Source organism: Centruroides sculpturatus, unplaced genomic scaffold (genome assembly GCF_000671375.1).
Source record: "Centruroides sculpturatus isolate CEXI.00-Female unplaced genomic scaffold, Cexi_2.0 scaffold11, whole genome shotgun sequence".
Classification (NCBI taxonomy): Eukaryota; Metazoa; Arthropoda; class Arachnida; order Scorpiones; family Buthidae; genus Centruroides; species Centruroides sculpturatus.
In genome coordinates this window covers 1,362,996-1,377,422 of record NW_019384501.1, presented here as the reverse complement: position 1 = coordinate 1,377,422, position 14,427 = coordinate 1,362,996, and the positions used below count along the sequence as shown (strand labels likewise).

The following is a 14,427-nucleotide window of genomic DNA, read 5'->3' as shown; positions in this document are numbered from 1 at the left end:
TCCACATTATTTTGCAAATTGAATTATTTCACGTGTCGGTGATTTGTTACATTTTATTTATGCCAAAACAACTCGTAAACAACGCGTTGTACATTTTAAATTTCCGATATATTTATTTATATTCACTCTCGCCTTCTTTCTATTTTTAAACATAAATGCATATTCACAGTGTCTCTGTTTCCATTCTCGATTTATCGAGTCGAACCCCCTCCTTTAGATCGCGGGTTCGGTCCCCGAGAGGATTAAAATCGCATTCTAAGTCGTGCGAATTCAGTCCGAGTTACCTTAAAACATATGGCTTATGTATTACCATGCGAACAGTAGTTTATAAATCCCACCTGTAGTTTTTCTTTTAATGAAGACCCTTTTAAAAGTTTTCTATAAAAGAAAAGATATTCGAGTGAACCTACATTTTTATGTCGCGGGTTCGGTTCCAAATCGAATTACGATGAAATTGCTGTGTTTTAAAGTGGCTTAAAATATCCTAAAATTGCTTCTTTGAGTAGAGACATTGTTGGTGTAGTAAAGTATATACACCTGTGTATAAATCCCGCATGCATTTAGACAGTTTATACGCCTTTGATGCACCTTTATGCTCTTTCCTACACTCGACACTCGTCAGTAGCTTCGTATACGTCCTTCGCACAAGTCGAACGAACACATCATTAATTAATTATCTAAATGTTAATTAAAGGGAGCTCGTACGCGTGTCGCCATCTGCTGTCTATTGGCATAACTAGCGAAAACAATTTCGTTACCGAACAAACAAAGAACACAGACAAGAAAACCAATCTACGAAATTCAAATTAAGATAATTCGATAAAGATCCGCTTCAAATGATAAAATTTTCGTGTGTTTAGTTAAGGTTATTACATAATAATAAGAATCTTTGATGTGTATTTTTGTAAAAAATATATATATATATATATAATTTTAAAAATAAAATTAAAAAAAATAAATTATATATATATATATTACCCCCGTTTGTTGATGTAAATGAAAGATATCTTTAGTTATTTGATTATCCAATTTAAATAATTTTCTTCATTCTTTCCACTCAGATAATTTCAATCGCCATCTGTAATGACGATAGGTAAATTGAATTTTAGATTTCTTTCATCCTACAACATGTCTGAGTGATCCCATAAAAGATCTATAGCAGCATCTCCAAACGACACAATTTAAGTGAAAAATTGCTAGTCTCTGAGAACTGCACTTTGATATTAGATAAATAATGCTTTGCTACATAAATAACCTTTATACTTCTGTCACCCCGTGGGGAATTACAAAAACCATCAAAACACTTTTAAAAAAAAAGAGATGCCAACTGAAATGATAATCATTCCATTTTTTAAATTAAAAAAATATATATAATAATAATAATATCTTCCTTTTATTACACTGACTTACGAATAAACACTTATCATAATGTAAATGTAATTTTTTTTTCTTTGTTACGACGACAAATAAAAAGATTTTTTTAAAATAAAAAAGTCGGGGGTTCGATCCACGTTCGGGGGTTCGAACCCACGATTTTTTTAATATTTTTAAGCTGAGATTTGAAAAACTCGTAGACCTATAAATTCCCACTGTATCCGTCCGTCCGTCTGTCTTTCCTTAATTTCGAGAACGGAGTTAGATAGAAGAAAGCCGAGACCAGATACAGAAACGGTAGGGACATGAGATCCTAATTAATCATATACGAACCGGAAGTTACGTTATTTCGATTGAAAATTTCCCCTTAAATCAGTTAATAGAAGACCGGCACGACTCTATTATTAAAGGAAAAGTACGATGTACAGGGGCAAGCCATTACTAATTTGAGGTGGAGAGCATATATTTTAAATAACTAAATTATATCTCCTTTCGATTTATTTTACAAACTTTAATTTATAACAAAATTAAATAAAATTGAGAAAACGTTTATAAACGAAAGTCGTGGGTTCGGCTCTCGTACCGGGGACAGAACCCACGAGTTTTAATTTTTATTAAGATTATACCAATAAATTTTGCCGTTATAATAGATATTAGAATATTTTTATTAGAACGATTAAAGTTATTACTTAAAAACAATTAAATATTTTAATTAAATTTTTAAAAATATTTACTAGATTTAATAAACACAAAATATAATTTATAAACCGGATTAAAAATAGAATAAAGTAAATAAAATCAAGATTTTGTTCCCTAAATTAGATCTGAATCCACGTTTCTGAAATCTTCAGACACTTAAAACCCTAAATATTTAAGGTTTTTTCCCTGAAAGTTTAAGGAAATTAACCTAAACTATATCAGGGAATAAAAATTCTCTAGTTTTAGGCGAATAAATAATAACCATCAATGGCACAAACATCTAAAGAATGATGAAACTAAAATTGAAAGTCGTGGGTTCGGATCTAACGACCGGGACCGAACCCACGACTTTCAACTTTAGACCATATATTTGACTGTTTGAACGTTTTAATTTAGCATAATAAGTAGATATATTTTATTGTTAAATATCAATAAAATTTCATTTGAGGTAGATACAACCCATACATACACTTATAAAAAAACCTTCCACGTGTTTAATGAATTATCTTTGCATCTATTCTTATATCTAATGATAATAATTTAAAAATTAAAATATAAATAAGAATTACTTATGGCCTTCAAGGTTAAAGCTATGGCCTTGTAATCAAAACGTTGTAAACACATAAAGAATTGTTGCTTAAACTCGGCGTAGAAAGTACTGTATGAAGACGTTACTTTATAAAGATTTAAGAGGTAACAAGATAACCCTTATAAGTTAGTTTTTCCTTGAATGTTTTTGTTCATTATAAGGAAGATCACACCCCACTCTTAGTAGAGCAGTAGCAAGACTTCCTACCTGAATTCAGTAAGCTTATAAACGACCCGAGGGACTTTTTAGAAGCTTGTATCCAGATACGCAATTAGGGTATGTCCGAGTAGGGTGTGGATCACTAGTCCTGAGCTTTGCCCTATGGTCAGAGAGGCACCTTACTGTTTTAAAACGGCAGAAAGATAGCAATTATGATGAATGCCCTATATCACCTACGGAAGCAACTAAGGGTTTTTTAGGGGAAAAAAAAGTTCTGTAAAGTTCAAGTGTTTTTTGAATTATCCAGGGTTCGGATCGCTTAGAGAATACGTTGAAGGATTTAATGGGCAGTAGAAATTATCGTGTAAGTGGCTCAAAGAATAAAAATATCGTTAAGAATATGAAATATACATTTACTAATTAAGGCCTGTATTTAATCTCGTTCTCTTAAGGGGGGTTTATTGTACATTTTTATATTACTTACATTAATTACAGGATACGAGATAATTCTTCTGGCAGTAATAGCTTTGGTTTTAAACAACTATTGCAGTAAAACGATGAGAAAATCGAGTTAAATTTCCATTTTTGTTCCATTACTGAAACACTTCGATGTTCCTCGGGTTGGAAAGAATTGCACAGACCTGCCCTATGTCTTCAAGGTAGGCATTAAGGAATTTCTTTGCACGCGATACAGCAGACCCTTACTTCTTATTACAATCATTAAATCTTACACACTGTGATTAAGGTAAAAGGTCGACGTGTGTAAGTACGAAGACAGGGTGAGGCAAAGTCGTGGTCGTCTGGTGTCAAATGACAATGGTTTGCAGTAGTTAACATGCCGTGTCCACGTACCTCCATTGAGTTATTTTTCTAAATGGTTTTCAGCTGTAATTAGGCTTCGTTTGCTCTCTCCTCTCTACGAAGCTAATGACTTTCTGAAGTGTAGGCCTACAGCTCCGATCCCAGGTGATTTGTCTGAAGAAGACTGAGAATAACAACATCTTGCTTGTTTCTTCTTTCAACAATGAGAAGTGCTCCTGCTGTAGAAATGACGTCCTGCAACTAATGCTAGTTTATCCGGAATTTTAAGACCCAACTTGCACAAGATGCTCACCCCCAAACGCAGATCACTTTAGATAAGTCATCGTGTTTAAGCAGAAACACTGGCAGAAAAACCAGATTTCTAAGAATATTTTCTATAATTAAGTTAAATTGGCCCTTTAAGTTAAAGGCCTAGAAATTCTAGCATAAATTGTAACTTATTTATCACATTTTAGGCTAGAAAAATAGTCAGAGGAATTAATTCAATTTTCCAATGATAAATTACAGTTTAAATTGAATAACGAGGGAATAAAGTTACGAGCCTTGAGCCTTATTTTTTTCTTTACAGAATCTTAAATCATAAGTTTATATAAACTCCGTTATAAGAGAGGATAGTTCATCGGCACGTGAAGTATCTACGCCCCAAGCTACATACTGTATAGCCTAATGATAGTAAGCTATAGCCTTGATGGACGATCTGTCTATTCTTTGCTCTTATCTGAAAAACAATGCTTAAGCGTTGCAAACTGTCGCCTCTCTGTCCGATGAGCAAAGTATGGAATAACAAATAGCTTCTCATAACCTTGAATGTAGATTAAGCTTAACTTTATATACGAAATATACAGGCCCATCTGTAAGTTTCCCTCCGTTAATACAGCGAGACAAGAAAAAAAAAATTGGTTACAAATTTAAATTTTGTAACGGTCTAAAATCGCAATATACCTCATAAAATTTAAACTTTTTTATATATTATTTTGAAGTAAAAGAAGATAAAAAGGGCCCATAGCAAATTCTAGAACTGTATGGCTTAACAAGTGTTTAATAACTTTACACGTTCGATTTTTAATGGCGTCAGATTTTTATGTTTCTTTGTATAATACCTGAACAATTTTTACGATCGACAATAAATTTAGATCACGTAGAAAACACTTATACAAGAAAAATTCTTCCTAACACAAAAACAAACTCATGGGAGACATGAAAATTAAGTCGAAGAGAGGGGTAACCTTAGGATTTTTCTATACCACCGAAAACAAGACGTTAGATAATATGTAATTTTCTGTCAAACTAGATGCCATTAAAATTATGTCTTGCCCCATAGCTAGCAAAAGACGGTGACGACACTTCAACAACGTCACATCACATGGGGATACTATAGACGGTTAAGCAACAACACCCTTGTTTCTCATTTACCGCTCTACTTGATTGGATTTGAAATTTTATGCACGGATGGCGGTTTTCCGAAATTGTGGTGGGAAATTAATCTGTGGTAATTTAATTGTGACGACGGCCTATCAACGGGCTTGCTGCCCTAGGGATCCCTGATTAGTGGCCCGAGGCTGCTACCACTATTGGAACTTTTCTGTCCTACCTATTCGTCTGGTAGTAGATGGGTTGTTACAGAAAATTCGACAAAATTAAACTGATTGATCGATGCTACACTCTTGCCATCGTTACTTTAAATATCTGGGTCTACTATACTTACTTGGTATGGTAAAATCTCCCTTCGATTTCCTTCAATTTAGGGATTTTTCTCATCACTCGAATGCCGGCTTTGTTTTTTTTTCTCTCTTTTTTTATATTTGATGGTTTTTCTCGGCTTCAATCACGTTTTTGCCCGTCTTTCATTCGTATTTTCTAATTTTCTGTATCTGTGTCAATTTTTTAAGCGAATTTAATTATTTTGTAAAGAAAAATCCCTCTTGAATTAGGGATTTTTCTAATTTAGAAGTATCAATTATTTTTGCTTTGTTTCCATTCACAATTTATATAAAACTTACTTTTACTCAGTCACCTTAAATTTCTACGTGAATTATTTTAGGGAAAAATCCCTCTCAATTTCTTCAATTGGGGATTTTTCGAACTCTGAGCTACTTTAGACGTGAGTAAAACATGATTACTCTTCGATTACACCGTTGCATTTCAGGATATCTTTTTAAAAATATAAATGAATTGAGTTAGGGAAAAATCCCCATATTTAACAATTTTCCTTCAACTTAATAAATAGGGAAAATCCCTAAATTAAATTTTTTACATCTTTAATAATTATTTTAATACGAAATAACACATTTAAATGGCGATAAATTTTGGCAACAAGATAATAATAATTTAATTAAATTTTTATGCTAATTTTAATGCTATGAGCTAAAAATAAGAAAATTCTGACGCTATTTTTATATAAATTTTCAACTTATAAACACATTTACGCGCTGTTTCGGCGCATAAAATCGCTATTATTTTCAACCACAAAGCTATAAAATATATAATTTTAATTAAACAAATTATTAAAAAATTAATATAAAATGAATTAAAATTTAATTAATTAATAATTTAATTGTTTTTAAAAAAATTTATTTATTTAAATTATTTTAAAATCTTTAAAAAAATATCCGCGAAAAAGTAAGACGAAAATCCAAAATGGCGACCGAATTATGTTACGTCGCTTAGAGGCATCGAAGTAATTCGTTTACTATTTACAATATATATAAATTTAATAGAAGAAAATTAAGTTTTATAATAAAAATAATAATAATAATAAATTTTTTAAAAAATTAAGCTCGGAAACTTAATTTTTCTTCTTATTTTTTGCGGTTTTCTACAAATTATTCATTTGCATATTACATCTTTTCGGTTCGTAAATTTTCGGCGCATTTATATTTTGTGTATAAACATTTAAAAAAAAATAAAAAAATTAATAATTACATTAAAAAAATGTACACAAATTTCTAGAAAATGTTATTAACTGTATATTAATTTTTTAAATTTTGCCAGGAGCTATTTGAATGTATTAATGAAAAATGTAACGAAAATGCCTATAAATTAACGAAAAAATAAATCATATAAATTTAAATTTAGAAAAAAATTCATTATTTTTTAAAATATACATAAAAAAACGTTTTTTCTGATGGCTCCAATTACGTTTATGCAAATATTATCAATACTTTAGCTAATTTTTATAAACGTTTTAGCGTAAAAATTCAATTGGCAATGACTAAATTCTGTAAACATATTTAAAGTAGAAACGTTTACTGTAAAGAAAAATGTACATTTTCTGTATAGTAAAAATTATTTAATTTATTTATAACAGAAACGTTTTTTTTTAACAATAATTAAAAAATGTAAAGGATTTTAAAAAGTCGACTGTCTTCTCTATAACGTTTATTTATACATTTTTTAAAATGTAATTAAGAAAACTTACCGTAATATTAAAGAAAGTATCGAGCAGACTTGTGTAAACGTTTTTTGTATAATAATACTTGTTAACGTGCAACGTCACAATGATTTGAAGCGCGTGCGAACAATTGACGATAAGTAAAAATTCTGTATAGAAAACGTTTTTTTTTAAAAGATTTATTTGTAAATTTTACTAAATAAAACTAGAAAAAACTGCCGATGATTGGAAAATTTCGTCAGACTTTTTGCCGATTATGAAAAACGTTGTCGCATAAAACTCATTAAGAGTCAATAACTAGAAATGTAAATAATACAAAAAAAAATTCATTTACATTTTTCTTTGTCGTCAACGTTTAAAAAAAGAAATTATTATTATTATATAACTTATTTGTAACTCAGTAAAATTGAATTTGTCTGATTTTTGTCGGAGTTGTAGACAATCGAAAAACGTTATTCTCTTAGGATTTATTCTCTTTACGCCATTAATTCTACTTCATTTTATTACACTATTTATTTTTCTGTTGGAGTAGTTAGATTTTTATTTTAGTTTTTTTTTATTTTTGTTCTCCCTCTCTTCATCGATCTCCGTGACGGTGGCTGCAGAAAGATCATGATATAAACCTGTTAGTAGCGGGCTTCAATTTCCATATTACGCACCTTCAGCCTTACTGAATCAACAGCTAATCTTACAGGGGACCCAAATCGCCATTTTGTACCCTTATTGTGAATTCGGATTATATAGTTTGTGTCCCATCTGCGCAGGGCGTCTGGAGTGTAGATAATCCGACATCCACGTGTCTGTAATCCACTTTGCTCCCACTATTCCCCCACCTGACCGTGACACTTCATGCCTCCAATCATTCATAATATGCATCGCTAATATATGTTGTTCACTTTGAAAGATCTACTTCACTCGGGTAATTTAATTCTCCAGCAGAAATATAGAAAGTATTTTTTCAATAAACTTAAGATTACGGGCCTCTTAACTCCCTAAATCCTCGCACCTTAACACTTCTATCCTTTTTAGTTTTTGTGAATCTAGGCCTTTTATTATTACGAACTTATATTGGTGTTAAATCAACATCAAGATAGGGCTCTTATTCTTTGTTACCCTTATTTAGACATGTAAATCGTTATATTTTCACTCCTTTACCATCTTTAGCGTATCTTTTCTCAGTTTTCTGAATACAGGCCTTATATTTTTAATCGTATTTATTAAAATTGAGACCTCATATTTTTAGTTACCATTTTTTAACTTCGTTTGCCCTGTAAATCCATACTTTTTCACTTCTTCGTTATCTTTAGTATGATTTTTCTTATTTTTTTTTCTCGGAAGTAGGCCTTATATATTATTAATTTAGGACTCATATTCTTTAATTACAGTTTTTAAATTTATTATCTCTCCAAATATCTACTACATATTTTATACATTTTGACTTGTTCTGCTTCAGTAGTTTTGCTTAAAATTCTTGAATTTACTTATGATAGAGGCCTCATATTTTCATTTATCTTTCACATAATATTCGACTGATAGTTTTAAATAACCCATATTTTCTGTTTCCAAATATATTTAAACACTGTACTTGTAGTTTAAGTTGATAGTTTAAAAGTTTTCTGAGGTTATAGACTCCATATTTTGCTTATAATTGATGTATTTTCTCATTTATTGAATGTTACACAAATTATAAACGTTATCCAAGATTAATTTTACAAGATTTTTAATATAAATTTATGTAAATAATGTGATTTATAGTAAGATTATGATAGACAGAATTAAACGTATGAAACAGATATACGCGTAATTATAATTAATGTAGAGCTTACATCTCATAGGCCTTAATTATAATTTATATTCAGTGTATGTTGCATTTTATGCATTTTTAAAACATATTTTTTCATTTCTAGCATCCCACAAGCGCGAAAAATTCACTTATAATGCCTCTAGCATCTCATAAAGCGCCTCAAATGTAGCATACTTGTTCCACTTTTAACATCTGGGTGAATTTTTATTTTTAATAACTCCTAGAAAGCCTTTCCTGTTACGTTAGGATCCTATAGGTTACATTTATCACTCCTACCACCTCGAAACACATATTTTATAGCGCTTTTAACACCTTTAAAGTATATTCTACAGTATAATCTTTATGGTAGCCTACTATAATCGTTCCTAAGTATAACTAGGACTAAGTTATCCACTTATAGACTTCTGCAAACGTATTTAAAGATTTTCTAGGATACCGTTCTATCTGTAAATCCCAGTATACATTCATTAGCATTTATATAATCATCAGGAAAGCATCCCATTTCAATCACTTCTGGAGTTATTTTAGACAATCCTAGAATTTTCTAGGATAATTTTTTTACTTCTCGCATCCTTCAAACACGTTTATCAAACTTTTAAGATATTATAGAATGCATTTTTTATTTCTAAATCTCTAGAATGCACTCATTACCACCTATACAATACAAGGTATTTCTAACAACCTCTAGGATTTTCTAGGACAAGTTTATAAGTTCTAGTATCCTTTATTACGCTTCTAGAATTGTCTAGAATATATTTTGCATTTTAAAAAATACTATAGAATATATTTTTCTGACAGGAAAGACTGGAAACATTATCAAGCTAAAGTAAAGGGCGATGATCGAATTATCCAACTGTAAAAATCCATTAATTTTAATTCTGATTAAGTTGGCCATTTGGTCATATGTCAAATTAAAAATCTTATTAGATTTTACTTCCGTTTCGATAGATTTGTGTAAATTATTTTAGCACTTTTCCCTGACCACTTACTTAATTCTGCTTCGTTACATCCAAATTTAACTCAAGGTATTTAAATTTTATTTTTATTTTATTTTTTCCTCCCTCGTTCATTTTATTTTTCTATTCCGCTTCGTTAATAATTTAAAAATTAAAATATAAATAAGAATTACTTATGGCCTTCAAGGTTAAAGCTATGGCCTTGTAATCAAAACGTTGTAAACACATAAAGAATTGTTGCTTAAACTCGGCGTAGAAAGTACTGTATGAAGACGTTACTTTATAAAGATTTAAGAGGTAACAAGATAACCCTTATAAGTTAGTTTTTCCTTGAATGTTTTTGTTCATTATAAGGAAGATCACACCCCACTCTTAGTAGAGCAGTAGCAAGACTTCCTACCTGAATTCAGTAAGCTTATAAACGACCCGAGGGACTTTTTAGAAGCTTGTATCCAGATACGCAATTAGGGTATGTCCGAGTAGGGTGTGGATCACTAGTCCTGAGCTTTGCCCTATGGTCAGAGAGGCACCTTACTGTTTTAAAACGGCAGAAAGATAGCAATTATGATGAATGCCCTATATCACCTACGGAAGCAACTAAGGGTTTTTTAGGGGAAAAAAAAGTTCTGTAAAGTTCAAGTGTTTTTTGAATTATCCAGGGTTCGGATCGCTTAGAGAATACGTTGAAGGATTTAATGGGCAGTAGAAATTATCGTGTAAGTGGCTCAAAGAANAATATTCGTAAAATTCGTTTTAATTTCGAGTAAATAGAAAAATAAATTATTCTATTTAATTAAATTTTTCTTTTGAAATTAAAATGCGTAAATTCGCTGTTAAAAACAATTTTTTAAAGCCATTAAACCTTAAAAATGACATTTAAAAAGCGTTTAAATTCCTTGTTAATTATTAAAATGACGTAATTTAAAAGTATATTCTACTTGATTGATTAACCCCCTGAGCGCTAGATGGCGTTAGTGGAGCACCCCCCTGAAAAATGGGATTCGATGACTCAATTGTGGTTAATTGCTGAAATTGGTTAGGAATTAAGATCTTAACAGCAGACCTCGTATCGTAAAATATTTTAAAAAATAATATAATTTTTATAACTCTCATTACCATATCCAAGATAGGAGTAGGAGGCTTACAAATAGCCTCTCCGACATGTCATTTTTGGAACAATAGGCAATCCTGAAACCACCCCGGTTTGATAACATTGTCTTTAACCCCTCCACTATCACATTATTTTTAATATCAACAGGAAGCGACGATTTGAAGGCGTAAGGAGAGTGTTTGAAGGAAAAAAAGTATGGCACCCCTCCGAAAAAAACCCTTGAAACTGCCAAGAAAACGAGACTTAACACGTGATCCTGCCTCTAGTTAGTTGCGGATTTACTTAATCTAGAAGAGGTTTAAGAAATCAAGTGTAGAAAAGTAGCGAAGGGCCGCTTGTTGCTCTCGAGTGGCCACTTTAAGCAAACTATTGGACGAATCCGCTTGCATTGAATCAGTCAAGCGGCGCGCAAACAACTTGGGGTGGAGTTGGATCTGTACCTTGTCAGACGGTATTAAACAGGTTGGCAAGCTTCTCTGCCCAAAGGAACATCGTGAGCTAATCGTAGCTACCGTTGGGGATCCTACCTGTTTCAGCATCTCCCCCTTTTTTTCTTGACGTCACACGGGGACCGTTGTTCACATAGTGTCGACAGTGTCCACCAGGGGATGAACTTCCGGTAAATTTATCACACGACCAGACTGATGGATTATCCGTGGAAGTTACGGAGATAAGCGTACTTCAGAACGGAAGTTATTCGGGGAGTAACCGTTTCACCAATCAGATGCCATCCGTGGGGGAAGAAAGGGGTCCGTTGTCACGTGCTCGTGGTCGTGGGGGAAGACGAGTTATTAAATCAAAGCATGCAGAACAATTTCTATCGTGGAGTGAGCAAGGAATTTAGGAGACCGACTTTGGTCGTGTGACAAGGGTGGGTTTTTCACCTGTGTATCGCCATTCATCGGGACTAGTGAAAAAATAAAAAAATAAAAAAATTCCCGCTAGCAATTGGTCGACCATTTCTGCCACTACACAGCTACGATACGTTACCTGACCAGGGGGCATCTGGGTCGTCGGCGCTAAAAACAATCCACTAGTTCCCCCATACCTGTGCCTTCACTTCACGGGACTGCTCAGGGACAATGGGGGACCCCAGCTGTTAGTAGAGTGCCTTGCATCGTCTTCACAACTTTGCGCTTACATTGCTTGTCTTCACAATGGTAAGTACATGTCCGTATTTAATAATTATAGTTTTATCTAGTGTATCAGTTTCTCGCCATCCCGATCTTCTAGACGTTATTAGCTTTTGTGTACGTATAAAAAAAAGCCATATACCAGTTTTGGCACAGACACTTCTTCCCCGTTTCGATTAGCTGCAGACAGAATTTTCTACCATTTGTAAAAGACCTATAATTTTGTGGGGACATTGTTAATACTGAAAGCACAGTAGGTCTGTCAATAGATCCGGTGACAGATTCCTATCTTTACGTTCCCATGTGTCACACCTCCTCTGAATTTTTTTCCTCCTTCCTTCGTTATTGTCCGTTAGTTTGAATTCTTGGCAGACACGATTATAAGGAGCTTCTTTAAAGCTTTTACGGCTGCGTTTTACACGAGAATTACACAAATATTTAGCTAATTAATGTATTTTTTGTACGTTTCTTACGCTACGATCCAACCTGTCAAACCGATTTCTTCATAAACTTATCAAACTGCGAATCTCGATTCGCGCCACGAGGAAGAATAGGGCCTTTCTTCAAAGGTAATTGGGATCAAGATATGTGTTATGTGTTGAATTTCTTCTATTTTTTTCTCTTTTAAACGCGTATTAAAGTCAGTGAGGTAAACATGTAACTAATACATCCACTTTTGAAGAAGTGCAGAGGATACAATTACAAGAAGGCCTAGAGGCCAAGTTAGTTGATCTGAACCGTCAGCTCGATTTGGTGGGCAGCGTGTGAACTGTGGACCAACGAGAGGTCATCTGACATCTTTGACGTCAGGTGAGATTTGCTCTTATGCTTTAGTCAGCCGTGGGACATGCAACTATCCGGTAACTTCACCCCGCTAAAGATACGAATCGAACAGTGTCAAATGGCCACAAAAGAATAAGTGCTGATGTTTATTCCGAAAAGTAAGCACTTCTGCTTATAAAAACACCAGGAAAATTAATCGAATTTTCTTTCAATAGTCCTTCTTTTCTCTTCTTTTAAAGTCCATTGGAATATAGGAGGAAAGAGGATTTCTTCTTTTTAAATGATTAGAACCGGTGTATTAACAAGCACAAAACATCCTGCAACAACAAAAACGAATGTAGTTAGCTGAAATTACCAGACCGGTCATTCCAAGAACGGTTTTTGTCTATTGTAGGGTTGAAAAGGGCGGATTTACCTGACCAGCAGTCTAGTTTAATTGTCGTGTGGAGAAGGAAGAAGCGAACCCACACGGCACCTACATTGTTTCCAGGGATGACGAAGTGGTCGGAGTCACCAGTTCTTTGTTCCTTTTCTAATTTCGCACCAGTTGATAAATGAAAGCAAAGCGAGCATTCTAGATCCCAATTCTCATAAGTGAAAAATGAAAAAGGGGGCAAAATATCCCCTGTATGAGCTACATTCGATTGCATTGTATTCGGCCATATGGCTCCTACTTAAAATTATACTTTTTAAAACTCCATTATAATGAATCTACACTGCAAATTACCTTTACTACATCCAATAATTCGTGTTAAATTTATGATAAAAGGTATTTGATTCGTCCTTTAGTATTGTTTCCTCTCAAATGTGTCGATGGAATTTATTAAGTAGCGTGACAATAGTGTAATAATTTTCAAAACCGATTCATATGCATATCAAACGTATTCCGTTGTATCTGTCAATTGTTAAATCATAATAAACTGGATCGCTTCAAAATGGCCGAAATTACATTATTAAATTTGAAAAATTCTTCTTTATTTATCAAAAATACCGGGCATTTTACACGTATATTTATTGTTAAATTTCCATTTAAGTAAATTAAATAATAAAAAGTTATTATTTTTATTATTTTTTTTACATTTTTTTAGGTGTTTATCTAATTGATTTTTTAAAAAATGATTTCGGTTAACCGTTTGAAATTGACTCGTTCTTATCCAATTAAAGAAGCGAATGTCAAAATACAGTTGTAGATTTCAAATTTAAACAAGAAAAATATAATTTTTTGTGCTAAAAATATTAAAATAAAATCAAAATAAGCGATTTTTTATTATTATTAAGGAGTGAAATGATTATTTTTCTTATTTTTCCCACACTCCTTACTTGATTTAATGATAGAGTAGACAAACATCTGGAAGTAGCGTAACGTAGGATTAAAAGGACATTATCATAGTTATAAAATTTTATTCAAGGTAAAGGGTTAAAAAATATCATATCCTTACCTTAAAACCAATTTTTATTAAATATTTTAAATTAAATAAAATTTAAAATGGCGCTTTAACGTATCGTTCATTTTAACACTACTTTTTAAATATAATTTTTTAAAATTATTTTTAGTAATTTTAATAAATTATTTTTATTAAAAACGATAGAAAATATATTAAAAAAT

General features: G+C 32.2%; 1 protein-coding gene across 2 annotated transcripts in view; it reads left to right on the top strand.

The window, feature by feature from the left end:
• Positions 1 to 14,427, top strand: part of LOC111622073 (transcription factor AP-2-beta-like) — a 68,238-nt gene that overhangs the window by 12,540 nt on the left and 41,271 nt on the right. The window contains exon 1 of one of the 2 annotated variants that reach the window (XM_023364392.1): positions 11,386 to 12,065. The exons of the other annotated variant lie outside the window; for it this stretch is intronic. Within the exon in view, the coding sequence (XP_023220160.1) occupies positions 12,063 to 12,065 (3 nt within the window). The 5' untranslated portion in view covers positions 11,386 to 12,062. Of the gene's footprint in view, positions 1 to 11,385; positions 12,066 to 14,427 lie in introns of those variants that run through there. 2 annotated transcript variants of the gene reach the window in all.